General features: G+C 34.3%; 4 protein-coding genes and 1 long non-coding RNA gene across 6 annotated transcripts in view; 1 reads left to right on the plus strand and 4 right to left on the minus strand.

Moving 5' to 3' along the window:
- LOC126768079 (uncharacterized) overlaps positions 1 to 17,343 on the minus strand; it is a 41,592-nt gene that overhangs the window by 21,187 nt on the left and 3,062 nt on the right. The gene's annotated exons all lie outside the window — the stretch shown is intronic.
- On the plus strand, positions 181 to 3,034 carry LOC126768054 (uncharacterized). Of its 2 annotated transcripts, none has more exons than XM_050485935.1 (5): positions 181 to 739; positions 798 to 851; positions 912 to 1,271; positions 1,331 to 1,444; positions 1,514 to 3,034. In XM_050485935.1, exons 1-5 carry the CDS (start codon positions 311 to 313, stop codon positions 2,561 to 2,563), a joined length of 2,007 nt encoding a protein of 668 aa, XP_050341892.1. In that variant the 5' UTR covers positions 181 to 310; the 3' UTR covers positions 2,564 to 3,034. The 2 variants fall into 2 exon arrangements, with proteins under 2 accessions (XP_050341892.1, XP_050341891.1); XM_050485934.1 differs by having other exon boundaries at positions 183 to 739; positions 912 to 1,274.
- On the minus strand, positions 3,958 to 5,089 carry LOC126768072 (cytochrome b-c1 complex subunit Rieske, mitochondrial-like). Its single transcript, XM_050485960.1, has one exon. The coding sequence runs from the start codon at positions 4,907 to 4,909 to the stop codon at positions 4,079 to 4,081; it is 831 nt and encodes a 276-aa protein (XP_050341917.1). The 5' UTR covers positions 4,910 to 5,089; the 3' UTR covers positions 3,958 to 4,078.
- LOC126768056 (soluble guanylate cyclase 89Db-like) lies at positions 5,361 to 9,774 on the minus strand. Its single transcript, XM_050485936.1, has one exon. The coding sequence runs from the start codon at positions 7,497 to 7,499 to the stop codon at positions 5,541 to 5,543; it is 1,959 nt and encodes a 652-aa protein (XP_050341893.1). The 5' UTR covers positions 7,500 to 9,774; the 3' UTR covers positions 5,361 to 5,540.
- On the minus strand, positions 16,052 to 17,309 carry LOC126768068 (COP9 signalosome complex subunit 5). Its single transcript, XM_050485954.1, has 2 exons — positions 16,343 to 17,309; positions 16,052 to 16,278 (listed from the first exon to the last, which is right to left on the minus strand). The coding sequence occupies exons 1-2, from the start codon at positions 17,196 to 17,198 to the stop codon at positions 16,133 to 16,135; spliced, it is 1,002 nt and encodes a 333-aa protein (XP_050341911.1). The 5' UTR covers positions 17,199 to 17,309; the 3' UTR covers positions 16,052 to 16,132.

Here is a 17,343-nt window from a genome sequence, read left to right on the forward strand (position 1 = left end):
CATTGTCTTACATGAACGTTAATTTTTCTCTATATATGTATGTATTAAAGTATTTCAATTCTATATTTATGCTAGTACATAGTAACAGAGGAAACTTTCCAGCAAATATGGGGAAAGTAATTGCGCTTTTAAATAACTTTCGAAAGTATCAACAGTGCAATTAGATTTATTGTGAATGGATTATTAAGAAGAAGATGCATATAATTTTCATATTGTTGATAGATTGATTTAGGCCGAGTGGAAATTTTGTTTGGAAAATAAGTGAAACCAATTATTTTCATAAATAAAATAAAAGAAGTGTAAAAGAACAATGCGAGAAACATTGCATGTTTGTGGCAAAATATTAACGACGGATGATTACCACTTTTTTGCTCTTTGCTGTGAAAAATGTGATGCTTCCTTCGGTCAGTGGTCAGGATTTCTGAAACATTTGAGCAATAAACATGATCTTGATTTGCCGCTAATCAACACATTTATAAGGGAGGATGAGCAAAATCCAGAATGTGATGAAATATCTATTAAAGCGACTTTGAAACAAGAAATGGAAAATGAGCTAAATAAACAAATAAAAGTTGATGCAGCAGAATATGAAAGTAATGGGGATTTTAGCGACAGTGAACCCGAAGATAATGCGAAAAAAGTTGAGTCCAATGATGACGGTCAAGACAATGATTGTGTTAGCACTAAATCGGATGAGTCGACAGGTGCTTGGAATATGGCGGAGGACAACAATCATTTGGTTTGCCAACAAACCAAAGTATCTTAACTACTCACTAATTTCATTTGTTTTTCGACAGAACTCATCTAGTGAAGGAGAACTATTCCAAGATTCCAAGAAAAAGCTTAAAGCGGTATTTGTAAACATATAGCTAAACGAAAATTTCATTAAGATTAAAAAATTTACATTGCAGTTTAATTTTAATATCCACGAAGCATATACTCGGGATATATCGAATAAATTTCTTAAAATAATAGAAAAATATCCAATTTTATGGAATCAACAGCATTCGAATTATTGGTTGCCTGAAAAACGCACCCGCGTACTCTATTCGATTAAAGAATATATGGCCAAAGTGGGTTACACAGTTAGTGATTATGGATTGCGCAGCATAATTCAACGCATTTTACGCGATCATAAAGCTTATAAGCAAGAACTTGCGGTTTGTGGACGCTTAGATGAACGTAAAACGTTGTTTTTAAAGAAATGTAAATTTTTGGAGGGCCCACAGAATGGCGGTGCTATTGCAAATGAAGCAGAAAACGATTCAGATGTTGTAAATTGTTTATATTTTTTTTTTGAAGTACTCAACATATTAATTTTTACTTGTAGGATGACCATCCGATTCATGATGACTTAGATGATGATGAATTTCTTTTGAGCTCCGATATCGATTCAAATGCTGGAAACAATCCCTCTGAAATAAATGCATTTTTAAAAGATTCGGTATGCCATTGGTTAAATTTATTTTCATTTGTGTTTTATTTTTATAATTGCAATTTTGTTCTAACACAGCGTGATGGTAAACGAATCTGTTTTAATATGACTGTAAATCCACTTATTGATGAGTTCGTCAGTTTGCTGCGTGACAATCCAGTATTATGGGAAGTGGGACAATTTCAAAATTTAACCGAGCGTAAACGCATTTTGGAATCATGGATACCTATTTTTCAGGAACGTCACAATGTCATCTTTACTTATAAAGATCTTACATTGAACTTAAAGATCTTACGTAGAACACTCACAAACATGGAAGAACGCAAAGTATTGGCTAAATCTGCGCAACATCTCAAGGATATCTGTAGTTTCCTGCCTAAAGCCAAACCAATTACACGTCTCAAATGTGAAGAATGTAATCGTAATTTTCTCACAGAATACACCTTGCAAGCTCATAGGTACGCCGCACATAATATTGGCACCAATCCTTTCAAATGTGAGGTGTGTGGCCGTGATTTTCAAGCACACAATCAGTTAGATACACATTTGCGTCGAGTGCATCTCAAACAGTTTTCGGTTTATTGTGATGTCTGCAATCGTGGTTTCTTGCAGCATAGTGCAATGGTGCTACATCGTCAAACCCACACTGGTGAGAAAATGTTCGTATGCGAAACATGTGGTAAATCATTTAGGCGGAAGATTAATATGCAACAACATTATATGCGTATACATTTGCGTCAGCGCAATTTCAATTGTGAACTGTGCCCGAAAACATTTTATTTAAAATGCCATCTACGCGATCACATGAACGCTCATTTAAATATCCGTAATCATATTTGCCCCACCTGTGGCAAAGCTTTCCACAGTAGTCATGCACTAATGCGACATAAGCAAATACATTCGGAGGTTAAGCGTTATGCTTGCAAGCTTTGTGATGCACGTTTCCATCAGTTTGTGGGTCTGAATTCACATATGAAGAATAAACATAAATTTGTAAATGATAAGGATGAGGAAGTGCAAACTCAGCCTGTGGTTCATATGACAACGCTGCCAGCCAATACAACGCCAGATACTTCCATGCAAATCAAAGGTGAAGTTGTGCAGTCTTTGGATAGTTGGAATATGTAAATATAAAAAATTAATTTAAGATACGTTTAGTGCTTTCTTGTTGGTTCTTTTTGCAATTTTAGCAAATGAATTTAAATTTTTTGCTTTAATGCAAAATATTTTGTGTGCAAATTAATCGTCTGATGTAAACGACCAAGAAAGTTGAAGACATTCAGTGACTAATAAACCAAAGTAGTTTTAAATGCCATTAAACCACATTTTCAAATGATTTATACCGTAGAATAATATATGTAGTTAGTTTTTATTCATGTAATTAATTATTATTTTGTAATATGATTATCATATTAATTGGAAGCAAAAAGATTTTAACTAACTTCCTAGTGTGCAGATGCTATGGAAATTAAACTATCGAGCGTGTAAACGCTTTTCTCGGTTCAATATACATATACATACATATGTACATATATGTTATCCAATAATGTTTCAATTTTATTATTTACTGTCAATAAAACCTTAGAGATGTTACCATTCTGTTCCGCTTCTTACTTTGACAGTGCGAAGATTTAAATATATTTTACATACACGAAGTTAGAACAAAAGCCTAAGCCTTTTTGAAATCAAGTATTCAAAAATACTATTAATTATATACATAAATTTAAAATAAATTTTTTTAATAAATCGTATAAACAGAATATTCTGTTAAAAACTGTGGTATAACAAAATAAGATTTTAATTGAAAATAATATTTTTGAGCAAAGTATAACTTATTTTTGCCCAAAAGTGGGATGTTGTTTGGTGATTAAGTCGGCCAAAGTCGAAGTAAAAATTTTGTTATTTATAGTTACCATATTTTATTTAAATTTGACACAATCCCCACTTGAATTTTACCACCTCTTTGCATAATGCCTAAAAATCTACACATCTGAAATCCTTTCACATTTGATCTAATCCCTTCCAGAACATCAACGCTTCATTAAAAACATAAATGAAGGCAATTAAAACCGATCGAATAGGTTCAAATCTGCTGTTGTTTGAGTAGCAAGGCGCAAGTTAATTGTCATGGGAGTATCCTAACGGTAGGTTTAGGAAACTCGATTCAGACCTCTTTTTACACGTTATAAGCTTTCAAATGAATAAAAACCTGAAAACCGCCCAAAGTACAATTATTCAGTTATGAAAAAAATCCAAAATATCGGTTTACATTTCGAAAGTGGATAGAAGTATTCTCAAACCTTTTACACCACATAAGCACATACATATGTACAGTATATACAATTTTTAAGTGCCGAGTATGAAATTAAACATTATATGAACCCACGGAATTTAATTGACATTCCTTAGCTTCGGGTCAAACATCAAAAACATCAATCTTGACACAATAGTGAAAAGCCATATTATTATACGTACTATACATATGAATGTATATCCTCAGATGAAATAAATTCAAATGTGGCTTCTCTACCATTTTATTGGGTATTCAATTTCATATAATTATATGTATCTATTTTAGTTTCATTGATATGTTGCGTTTTCAATTCTATTTCTGATTTTCCCCATATGCCGCGTTTTTACGCATCAACCTACCAGCAATGTTTCTTCATCGGAAAATTCATAATTGGGTACTGCCAAATTGAGCGGGGCAGGTCCTTTACGTACACGACCCGACGCATCGAAATGCGAGCCATGACATGGGCAGTAGTAACCGCCGAAATCGCCAGCATTGGCAATTGGCACACAACCCAAATGTGTGCAGACACCGATTACCACCAGCCAACGCGGATCCTTGACACGTTTATCATCCGATTCTGGGTCGCGTAAAGTCGATATATTTACTGAACGCACACCTTCGATTTCAGCTTCCGTGCGATGTCGTATGAATAACGGTTTACCACGCCATTTGAATGTCACTGACTTGCCCTCGGGTATGTCTTTCAATTTGATCTCAATCTTGGCCATAGCCAATACATCGGCGGTTGCGCTCATTGAGCTGACGAAGGCGTGTACTAAACCTTTGGCAGCATAGCAACTGCCGATGGCGCCGGCCGCAACGATGGCATATGAAAAGGTTTTTCGCTGTTCAGCACAATTATCTTTTGGGTCATCCGGGTTTTCCGTTTGCCGACGATAGTCTGAAAAATCCGGTACCTTCATGTCATTATGTAGGTTTCGCAGTTGTAGCGTGAGCGATGAAAAATTCTTATTAACGAATGCGAGTGGCACTAACAAATGCGTGCAATTCCTGGCGAGGAGAGTCGAAGGTGGACAAGCTGTCAAAATCTTTCTCAAAGGGGAATCACGATTGGCAAAGTTCCTATTGCGACGTATCATGTACAGGAATGCATTGCGCCGAGGCAAAAGCACATTCAGAATTGTTGTTCTAAGAGCACTACAAAACCCGTTAAACATATTGAGGAATTTGTATGAATTTTTTATTTAATTTTAATTAAATTGTGAAAATTTTGTCTTTTTGAAATGACGAAAAGGGAAGAGAAGAACTACTCATTTTGAAACTCAATAAATTAATTTTTTAAATGTCAGCTACTATAGTTACGTATTTTAATCGAATTTTTCGATAACGTGGACAATTTGTTAAGTTAGCAAAATTTTAAAAATTTAAATTCGCCAGTGATATAACTAATTACTTGAACTGTTCTGTCATGCCCACAGATATTCCGCATACAATGGCTGCGGTTGGACATTTAACACCTTTTCTTGCTCCTTCGAAATCCATTCTAATTATTCAAATAATAGTTCCGAAACCGGGTTTCGGACATCTTCTCTCTTTCTCATTGTATGCTTCCGGGAAGCCCTTAAATCTCCGGTCAAGAATTCCATATCAAATTAATACACATATGTATATATGAGATGTTTTACATTTATTTAGAATACATAGAAAGCATAAATTAATAGTTTTTAGTTTAACACGTTTATGAGCATTAAAGTAACGCTAAACAGGAGTCCATACAATCATACATAAAAACATTCCCATACTTTATGAGCCCAATTGAATTTGTACTTTTTCGTATCACTACTTCATCTATTTATCCGGCTCGTCTAAAAGCCAAAATGTTTCCATTTCACCTTTACCTTTGACCTTTACATAACCACGCGATTCGATTTTATAGCCCGCCTCACGCAATTTCATCGCGGTATAATTCGATAATTGTATCTTATATGGGTCGCTGCTACTTTCCATGCGCGAAGCTGTGTTCACTGTGTCACCAAAGAGACAATAGCGTGGCACTTTCAAACCCACAACACCAGCTACCACAGGTCCCGAATTTATACCCAACCTGATAGCAAGGTCCGGTATCTCTAAGGCCTTCACCTTCTTCACCACACGCAAAGCGAAATCGCCAGCATGTTGAGCATGCAAAGGATTTATATCTGGCGCTCCTGAAACGGCCATATAAACCATACCAACTGTCTCCACTTTATACACAAATGGTGATGTTATCTCTTCATCAAATGCCGAGAATACCGTATTCAGTGTGGTCACTGCGGTCATGGCATCACGTATGTCATTCGTATCGCCAGCGTAAATATTCATCACTTCTATAAATATAACGGAGACTTCCTCAAAAGACTGGCATATTGTCTCCTCACCATTACGCATACGTTCGGCGATGGTACGTGGTATCATTGAGTAAAGGAGCTCATCACCTTGACGCTTCCAAGAATCGGCTAGTTCTAATGATTTCTCCAACTCATCGGAGCGTTGCTCCTCCTTTTCGAACATAATTTCCAATTTAGAGCAATGCTGCCAGCCAGCCATTACCAGTTCACGACTCAAGCCATGTGGATTCAAGTCATTTAAGAATAGACCAATTCCATGCAATTCATCTAAATTTTCAATGAGCGGACTGCAGAGATAAATTAGTGAGTCAATATCTTTTAGATGAAACATTTGACCTTTCAACAAAATCGCCTTGTTTCCATGGGAAATCTTGCGTCTACCGGTAAGTGGATCGATTTCTTCCTTCTGATCGACATTTAGCAGATTTTCCTCACTGCTATTCAATACTTCCCTTACCTCGTCTTCGAGATTGTGATCCATTAGTGCATCGTAGGCTGCCTGATTGCGACCCGTACGCAATAGTTCGAATTCGAAGAGTACTGAGTGCATTTGTATAATTTGATCCCAAGTTATTTTGATGTCTTTTGGACGGCGACACTTAAATATATCCATAAGATGCGAACCCAGAAAATTTTGTGGATTCTTACCCTGATTGTGTAGTATCCAAGTATCAACGATTTTCTCACCAGCCGAGGTAATAACCATATTGCGATTTAGTAACACCGTGAAGGGAAAGAGATCCAGAAATACATCAATATTGATTTTCGGTAAAATTTGTTGCGTGGGATGTGCCACAACGTTCACACGCTTCGCCATATATTCGCGATTGTCAAAGTCCAAACGATATTTCACAATTACCGTTAAAGGTTCGTGGCTCAACTTGATAGGACCAGCTATGCCTCCATTTATATCATTTTGACTCTCAATTACTGAACATTTTACATTTAAATTGTAAAACTCACGTCCTACCTGCGTCAACTGGCCCATTAAATATTTGGAAAACCCAGTGCGACCACTGCGATAAACCATTACGGCGCCATTATCATCAACCTCAGTTAGCTGCATGGAAGGACTTTTCATTTTCGGATAGGTGAAACGCATCTGCAAGTGAATATTATCGATGGACTGTAGAAAATCACAAAAATAACGTCCCGTCGCACGTATCATCTTATCGTAGCCGAAATTGCTGAAAAACCGCACGAAACAATTGCCAAAAAATGACATACACCAATCGAATGACTTGCCCGTAAGCGCCGACAACGCGGCCGCTATATCGGGCATTAATCCGTCGGGATAGATTTGATGGGTCTTGAAGGTATTGTGACGGCAGTCGATTATTTGGCATACTTGTCGCCAAACTTCTTCACCGAACTCCTCTTGAATGAAATGTTGGACGGACTCTAAAACCATGCCATACATGATTGCGGCAGCTTATTGTACTGTTAAAAACGGTGGTTTAAGTAATATTTTATATATTTGTTTGCAGTTATAACTAATAGCAGTCCTTGTGCTCTGAGATCAGTTTTCCCGTTTTATTTTTATTTTAAATAAATTAATTTTAATTAAATGCAGTTGTGCGTGAGTTGAGATACATATGTTTTTGTAGGCGTACAAACGGCTAGTGCTGAACTTTTATTTGTAACTGTAGAGTTGATTGTCCATGTGGGGTTTTCCAACGACAGTGCTTGATTTTGTGCTGTTATTGAAGATTTTGTAGAAATATCTAATTACAAGTATTTGCTCTTCTTTCTTCCACTTTTTATTTTATTTTTAATTTAGCTTTTAAAATTTTGTTGAAAATTACAATATATTTTTGGTTGTTGCTTATAGTATTAATATGGTGCATTTTCTTTTAAAGTTGATTAAGCTTTCTTTTACCTTTTTCCTCTAATTTTTTTCTTTTAATTTTTGTTGAATTTCTTTAAATATTTTCATATACAATTATATTGAATATGCTCAAATAAATAATAATCGGTTATTTTCTTAATTTCCGAATTTTAATTTTTTAGTGTAATCGATACCTTTGCACTTTTAATTTCTTAATTTTTGCAAATTTTGAACTTTACTATAACTTTTCATTTATGCTGGATTTATTATTTGAATGGTATATTTTGTTACTTTGAAATTTTGATATGTATTTCCAATTTTGAGTTTCTTCAATCTTAGTTTTTTTAAATTTGTTCATTGATTTTTAAAAGTTTAAAAGATGAATTATTTATCTTTTCTGCACTGCCTCAGTTTCAATAGTTAAATTTTAAATTTATCTCATGCGATTTATTCGTTGCGATATATTTTATGCACATACATGTGGCTTTGTTGACTCTTTTTTTTGACACAGCTTAAGAATTTATCACTTGTGCCAGTAATATGCGTTAAGGACACATTCCAAGTGCTTGGTATGCCGCTCACAATTCTAGCGGTAATCAAGTAGGCGGTTGTGTACACAAATAAATAAATCCTCTTAAGTGCGCTGCTTCCTTCAGCTCTTTTTTGCTGCTGCTGCTGCCGCTGCTGTTTATGTCACTGATTTATTGCAAATTCCAGGCGCGTGCCTAGTGAAGTTCTCTCCGCTTGTGGGTGGTGGTTTACAGGTGGCTGTGTCCTCCCCAAATAATGTTTGCGGCTAAAATGTGACAATCCGGCTTTTGTCTAATACGTGAATTCGCAATTTTGTGGTAATCCGCAATCAAGTCAACTTATGCGATTAATTTTCTTTATTTATATGTATATTTATTTCTTTATGTATACATATGTTAAGGAGCTTTTATTATTCTTCTTATGTTAAATTTTCTATTACACTCCCTCATTAACATAATTCATTCTTGTTATAAATTAGCTAAAAATTTGCTATTATTTATGTTTTAGTTGATTTTCTTTCGCTATGCCTCTTTTCAGTTCATTAAATCACTTACATTCTCAACCGAGTGTCTATTAAATTCACGTGAATTTGGCTTCTCTTTTGTGTGTTTATGCCAAATTCTTTGGTAAGAAAACTTTCGGTTTCGGATATGCATTCACACACATAAATTCTCCGTACTGTTATCGTTTGCTTCCGCAATTCTCTTCGCTCTTCACTTGCTAGCACCTTTCCGGCACCCAACGCACCAACACAATCTACCCTCCCAAATTATTCTCCTCTCTCTTGGCCACACTGTTGCTACAATTTGAAATGCTGCTGTGCCTCTTGCGGATGCTCTGCTGATACTGAGCGCTCCTGCCAGCTGACTGTTGACTAAGTACATAAATTAGAGCGCTGTGATGAACCTACTGTCTATATACTCGTACATACGTATGTACGTATATTTCAGTATAATGTGTAGCCAAAAAGTATCAGTCAACTTATTTCGCACCATTAGCCAACCGTCCTTTCGAATCGCGCCCTGCCGTTGTGTTACTTGCGCATACACAATTTAGTAAAAATAAATTTTCGTACATTCATACATATGTATGCAGTATGTACATGGTATGTCTTTCGGTTTCACTTTTGTTTTTGTTAATCAACTTTTGATTAGTTCCCCATCATATTCGGTGTTTTTGTATTTTTTTATCAATATATTGTGGAAATGTGTTTAAGCTATTTTCTCTGCATTAATTTCGCTAAGCTTTTGTTTTTATAGTTGTTTCAGCAGTTGCAAATAGCACAAGAACTGCGAGTCTCGCTTCTTCACTTCCAAATGCGGTCCGCTGTTATTCTGTTTTGGCTTTTATAGCAGCCACGACCGCAATCAATTACCAATTCTTTCTTTGGCGATAATCGAAGCTCAGCGTTGGCGTTAATAATTGTCAGGGGATCTACTGGGGGGTTGTAAACCTCTAGTTTTAAGTGAAAGTAAAGACCTTTTGACGAGCCTCTCAATATAATAAAAGAAGTAAAGAAATGTCTATTTGTCGCTATTGGAAATACATAACTACCGTTAGGTGGTCACATGATCAACTTACTCGGCTAACATCTAACTGCAAATAGATTGTCTAAATTTTGACGTTTATTTCATATGAAAAATTGATTATTTCCCAATAAATTGATGGAAATGTATTGCTCTTTATAAAACTAAGTTTCATACATAAAAACCAGCAAATATTATATAACATACTTTCCAACCCTTCTCACAAGAAACGTACACAGTTTACAGTAACATTTATATATTTCTCGATACAACCATACAAACTCATAAATATAGACTTGTCCACGCGTAAAAACGTGTCCTAAAGGAAGGCTGAAGCTGAAGGAGTCATTGAGCGAAGGATCTACTTATCGCTTTACTTACATACACTGTGCAGGCTTAACATACACGCATTTGTACAAATTGTCATCAATTATATAGAATATATAAATATTTACATTAGGGTAGTAACGCTATTTTCGGTGCCTTAATAAACATTTGATTTCAAAGAGTGTCTGAAAAATGGTATAGGTTGGCTTTGTCGTATAGATTATTAATATCGCGAATGTGACATACCACCTACTAAACAAAATAATTATAAAAACATATTGAAATAAAATTTTTTAATTGTACGTAATAACAGTGAAGTAATGCTTCCGTTTAAACTGAATAAAGATTTTGTCAACCTTACCTCTGGTGGGGGAAATGAACAAGTCTTTTGTCGAATGAGAAATCTTTCATTCTAATTTTAGCTTCCTCTGTGTCGAGCATACTTACCACTAATGCTGACTATGTCTCTTTGGAAGACATTTCCTTTAATAATTTGATACACTAACCATTCCGTTGATGGTATAGACAGAAATTGGTAAAAGTTTAATAAAGTAAAATAAAAAAAAATAAAAAATAAATTAAACTTAGCTGCCAAATGTTACCACTTTTATTTCTAAGGTTTAGTCTTTCAGAAAGCCTTAACCTAATGCAAATATTTCATAAAAAGATAAGTATAGTATATTAACAAAAGTTTAGTACCGAATGAAACCCTTTTTATTGCAAAAGGATACAATCCGCATAAATAGCCTTTGTTTCGATAAAATATATAAACGCATACATTTCAATGTATACCATATACTCCCATATTCGTGGTCGTTAAAGAGCTATGTTGTATGCCAAGTATATATGTATGTACATACATATATACACGTTAAGCTTACATGAGTACATATTTATATTATATAAATGTCGGTGTCAGTTTTGTCACTATCATAGCTGCCAGTTGCGTGCCATTACAGCGCATCCCGCTCAATTTACACGCAGCTGTGCCAGTCACTCATCGTTTAAGAACATTATACACTTAGAAGGATTGCCACTTCAATTACTTACACTCATTGTCGCAACTAATCTTGAGTGTGCTTAGGACGCTAAACTATTTACCTAACTATATGTATATAACTACTAGTATTTATCTTTATATACCGATATACTCGTAACATATTTACATTTCTTAGCTTAGTGAGTTGACAAGGAAAATCCACCAAGTAAGAAATTGTAGAGTTCGATTGGGTGCCTATAGTAATGTGATATTTGGAACATACTCGTATAAACACTTTTTGGTTCGCTCCTTAGCTCTATTCAAAATAGCTATCCATCTGAGTTCAATAAAGTAGTAGCAGTATTCGTTGATACCTCACTATGATAGTATAAACGATTGCCATTCCCGCATTTTATTAGCTCTGTACAAATAATTTGTACCAGTTGTTTGTTCGAATCGCTTTCTCTAGTAAGATTCGCACCGAGCAATCACAAAAGCACATTTATAATGTACTACTAACACTAACTTACATGTAGCACGTGTCTGTAAAGTGTCACTGGGTGAAGGTAAATAAAATTAAATTAATTATTTGACATTTATATACAATGTGTAGTGAATAAATGGTGAAAAGGGGAAAATTTTAATAAACTTGGAAGTCACGATAGTCTGATATTACAACTCGATGACCACATGCAATATAAGTACATTTACATGAAATATACATATATAAAATAAAGTGTATAGCTTCAAAAATATCTCAGTTATAACATATGTATTTACGAATATACAGTTGTGTACAATATACATATTCTAACGAATGGATTCTAATGAATGGATAGCATTAGAAGCTATAATTTCTGAGGAACATGCACCGTTATTAAAATTCGTAATTTCAACAACAATAATAATAGAGTGCATACAACTAACCCCCATCGTACAGCGTCGGACACTTCCTAGTTTTGATTACAATTAAAGTCAATAAATTTTCGCAAACATTTATCTTTCATAATAATCGAATTACCGAACAAGCTTTCAAATTAAAATACGCAAACGGTAGCAGTATGTACTTATTTTAGGCGACAGTTAACCAGTTCAACACGGCGTATGAGTTATTTTTACACGACTTGCGATTTTGTGGGTGTTTATGTACGTACACATGTACATATGTATGTAGGTACCTACTTGCCAATCCTTAATCAAATACTTCTAATATAATTTAAGGAAATTAGTTTGTACTTGTATTCAAAATCGAACAAATTTCATACAAACTGCTGTCAATGAGCCGAAGCTTCAATATATGTACATACATATGTAAATAATGTCTATGCCGTCGTGTGTTTATATTTATATGTATTTATCGAAATTGGGTTGACATTTCGATTATGGGGATGGTACTCACAAATTGATGTTAGCATGCAAAAAACTCGTTTGTATATATGTAAGTATTTGATGTGTGCAGTTTAGCAGATAAAATGTATGCCATGGATATGTTTGTCAACGATTTTATAAATATGAATGTACATATGTACATACAAGTCCCGACAGGAAATTATGAATTTGAGGCGCTAGAAAATAGGAATTGTTTTCCCGGCATACCTTGTTTGTAGTTTTAAATTTTCGGTCAAGCATAGTAAATGAGCACATCTCGCGAAGTGTCCTTTAGGTTACAATTAAATCATTTTTTATTTTTATTTTCCTATAAAAAATATTCATATATTAATAATTGTATTTATTATGTTTTAATACATATTTAGTTTGGCATATATTAATTTTTAATAATTTGTTATGGCATTAATTTTTGATTTGAAAACTGCTTTCTATCTTTGTAAACCTGCCAATCATACAAATATATGTACATATGTATGTATATATAATTACATCTTATTGACTAATTATTAATATTGCTTTCACTAATCGCACTTATCTTATATTCCAAATTACAACCCTCACAACAACAAAGTATAAAGAAAAAAATTATGTACATATTTGGTAATTTTTCTCACTTTACGCTTCTCAACAGGGTATCCCCAGGAATCGCCGCGTGTACTCTTGGATAGCTACTAATTCATTAATATATTTGAAATGCACATACATACATACCAGTGCTTATGTATGTATGTATGCTTATAAGCATCATTACCAATTAACTTTTGGTCGACTGTATGTACATATGTATGTATATACAGTAGTTACATAAGTTATGTAAACAAAAAGTTAATCCAAAGTAACACAAACACTTAATTAGTCAATTGTAATTGGCAGGGGTTCTTATAGTCATTTGTTGTTGGACAAATAATTTAAGTAACTGTTTCAAGTAGCGTCATAGAAAAATTTTAATGAAAATATTTAAGGTGCAGAACACTTTTGTCAAACAAAATAAAATATTTAAACATCTAAATTTTTTTGGTATATTTTACTAACTAAAAAGTATAAAGGTAATAGTTTAAAAAATCAAGTGAAAAAAGAAAAGAAATTAAAACACAGTTGTTTCAATATTTGCGTACATGTATGTATGTACATATGTATATGTGTTGAATGATGGGTAGGATTATGAATGAAAGTCTTAAAGAATTAATATTATAAACATATTTAGTTTTTTTTTTAAGCACTGCCAGTTTTCACCTTTAAAGCAATTGTCGTTTTCCTATTTTGAATTGAAAAACGTGTTGAGGTCCATGCAGCATACCAATAGCAACGGCCTGGAGAATATACATACATACATTTTGTTTATTTATAAAGCTAGTTAATTCTGCCTGCAACAAGTATACATTACTTCATGTCATCCCAAAGGATAGCGATGGGTTTACAAATTTGGTTCCACTGGTTCCTTTGAACTACCCAAGAGCTGCGAACAAATTTATTTGTTTATTGTCATTATGATTCCATTATTCTCAAATGTGGCATATGTGTATATTAAAGAGCATTGAGAAAATGCAAGACATCTTGTGGAAAGCGTTATTCCCCTCGGTTTGGATTTTACTCGTCTGAAGAACGTCGATATTAGCTGGACATCGATTTCCTTATAATCTCGAGCACAATTACTCATAACAGTAATTTTCCATGTCAAAGGCCTTACATTAATCAAATAGGGAGCTTATATATGATGCTTGATATCCAGCTTAGCAATAGGTGACTAACAGGACTTGTACATACATACATATGTATACGCATGTATGCTAAGTATCTCTATTTTGTAGATTGTAGGGCAATAGGGATAGGACGTATACATACATATGTACAAACATGGTCAAAATAATATGCACAAACACACGTGTGGCTTTCAATCACTAATAAATCAATTTTTTCGAAAAGATTATGTATTTATTTTATAAGCAGTAATCCATGTCAAATTTCGTGAAGATACCACGTTAAATGCGAAAGTTTTCCATACAAGCTTTTGATTCCGATCGTTCGATTTGTATGGCAGCTATATGCTATAGTGAGCCGATCTAAACAATTTCTTCCGATATTACATTATTTCTATGAACAATAATTCATACCAAATTTCGGGAAGATATATCGTCAAATGAGGAAGTTTCCCATGCAAGCATTTGATTCCGATCATTTAGTTTGTATGGCAGCTATATGCTGTAGTTAACCGATCTGAACAATTTCTTCGAAGATTACATTGTTGCCTAAGAAAATAATCCACACCAAATTTCGTGAATATATCTTGTCAAATGCAAAAGTTTTCCATACCAGCACTAGATTCCGATCGTTCAGTGGGTATGGCAGCTATATGCTATAGTAAGCCGATCTGAATAATTTCTTCACATATTACATTATTATCTTAGAAAATAACCTGTGCCAACTTTTGTGAAGATACATCGTCAAATGTGAAAGTTTTCCATACAAGAACTTGATTCCTATCGTTCAGTTTGTATGGCAGCTATATGTTATAGTGGTCCGATATCGGCAGTTCCCACAAATGAGCAGCTTCTTGCAGAGAAAATGACGTTAGCAAAATTTCAAAACGATATCTTAAAAACTGAGGGACTAGTTCGTATATATACAGACAGACGGACATGGCTAAATCGACTCAGCTCAACATACTGATCATTTATACAATAGGGTCTCCGACGCTCCCTTCTGGGTGTTACAAACTTCGTGACAAACTTAAAATACCCTGTTCAGGGTATAAAATGTAAAGTGATTAAAAAATTTATGAGTATCAGTTTTCTGTGCCCTATTTGATTTTTGCTTACTTCTTTCAACAGTATATAGTATAGCAGTCATTATTTTCAATTACTTCAAAAATTCGTTTTAGAATGCAGGAGATAAGTGTGCGGCATGTATGAATTGAAATCTCATACCAGATTTTTGAACAAAATTCCATAAATTGTTTTTATTTTGGAATGATTGCTTCACAATGCATTTTTCCAGCTCCCCCCAAAGGTTTTCAACTGAATTCAAGTCGGGGGACTGACTTGACTAACTAACAGAAGTCACACCGTTGTTCTGGAACCAATTTTTCACCAACTTCGAAATATGTTTAGGATATTGAAATACTTTGGTCCTATTTTTAAAAGTCTAAGACGATTTTCTCCTCTTTCACTATAAAATGTATTGTAATATCGAATTTATAAAAACTGACCCAGATTTGTATTCGTTTACTTCACCAAACATTAAAAGTTTAACCACGATTGCAGACTAAAAGAATGTACTTATTATTTTGACTATATGTGTATGTCTTCTGAGCTGGCGAGATATATAAATTTGGTTATATGAATATGAATCTGAGAATTCTACGTTTTGATCAATATAAAAATTTGTAAAAAAAATTATTTATTTCATTCCATTTATTTTGTTATTGTAGATTGAAAATTGCAGTTAATAAATTATTCATTAATGGTTCCTCAAACTTATTTCCCAAGTCCAACTTTGTTAAACAATTTGTCCTTAGCAATTTGTGCCATTAAACCATGAATTAGCTCTATAGATGCGCGACTGCAATCACGTGTGGCCTTCGATAGTTTATCCTCCGTACGCTTTTCGCTGCCTTCAGCGCCTTTAACAATAAAAATACAAAAAGTAGAATTTCTTAAGTATTATTGTAGCTTTCTTCTTCTTACCTGTAACTACAAATGGTCCACGCACCAAACTCGATTCGCTCTGTTCAAGCTTCTCTGACAAATCGAAAATTTGTCCAGTTGTATAATCAGTATTGGTAAGTAAGCCCGAACTACCCAATGTGTTCACCCAATATTTGTTCCATAACGAATCTAATAGCTTTCTATCTAAAGCGGACTTGAAATAAGTCACTTCAAGTGGATAATATTGTTTACAATGTACGCCGAAATCATCAATCTTATTTAAAGGTATGGTCTGATATTCAGAAGGTTCTTCATTCGGTGGCTTATACCCCTTTGGATACGTACGAAACGCTCCCAAGCAAACTTTGCCTGCCGACACTGTGCGTACTGGATCTACTACAATGGCAACAAATGGTTCTTGATAGTTCTGATTAAGCATTTGTGTTGATACATCAATTCCAGATAACCAACATCCATATCCGGGATGACTATGATACCACCCAATTGCATTTTCCAATCGACCTACTTCTTTGGCTGCAACAATATAAGCAGACATATACTCATAAGCCTGAGATTGGGCATTAACACGAGTCTCAGTGCCTTCAACTGGCAAGGCAAAAGCATCCATGACAATCATTGTATTATCCTCAACTTTACCAAGAAGCAGACCCATAATCTCTAGTGTACCACCTGAACGGGCATGCATTACCATCTTTAGCAAGGACAAAGCCGAAATCTTTATGTCCTTAAAATAATGTGGATCCTTTTCCCATGGTTTCGCATCTAGAATTTGTCGTTGCTGTTCAGCATCATAACGAAAAATTTCATCACATGCCGGCAAAGTTTTTATATTATTTTCCAGCTCCCAAGTTTTACGTGAAGTCTCTGCATCCATATTTGCTTTCTTATTATTATATTTTATAACACAAGTTTTCACAGTTTTCGTACAAATAGCCGCAACAAAGAATAAACAAAATTTGTATGTCAGCTGTAAATTAGATACCTCAAAGTTATGTTCTGAAAACAATGTTATACAAAAA

The sequence above is a fragment of the Bactrocera neohumeralis genome, chromosome 2, assembly GCF_024586455.1.
Source record: "Bactrocera neohumeralis isolate Rockhampton chromosome 2, APGP_CSIRO_Bneo_wtdbg2-racon-allhic-juicebox.fasta_v2, whole genome shotgun sequence".
Classification (NCBI taxonomy): domain Eukaryota; kingdom Metazoa; phylum Arthropoda; class Insecta; order Diptera; family Tephritidae; genus Bactrocera; species Bactrocera neohumeralis.

Bases quoted from the DNA above. Each gene is read 5' to 3' on its own strand.
- LOC126768068 (XM_050485954.1), bottom strand. From the start codon at position 17,198: ATGGATGCAGAGACTTCACGTAAAACTTGGGAGCTGGAAAATAATATA. The intron at 16,279-16,342 runs GTAAGAAGAAGA...TTATTGTTAAAG, and splicing joins TGGACCATTTGTAGTTACAG to GCGCTGAAGGCAGCGAAAAG.
- LOC126768072 (XM_050485960.1), bottom strand. From the start codon at position 4,909: ATGTTTAACGGGTTTTGTAGTGCTCTTAGAACAACAATTCTGAATGTG.
- LOC126768056 (XM_050485936.1), bottom strand. From the start codon at position 7,499: ATGTATGGCATGGTTTTAGAGTCCGTCCAACATTTCATTCAAGAGGAG.
- LOC126768054 (XM_050485934.1), top strand. From the start codon at position 311: ATGCGAGAAACATTGCATGTTTGTGGCAAAATATTAACGACGGATGAT. The intron at 852-911 runs GTATTTGTAAAC...TTTACATTGCAG, and splicing joins CCAAGAAAAAGCTTAAAGCG to TTTAATTTTAATATCCACGA. The intron at 1,445-1,513 runs GTATGCCATTGG...GTTCTAACACAG, and splicing joins ATGCATTTTTAAAAGATTCG to CGTGATGGTAAACGAATCTG.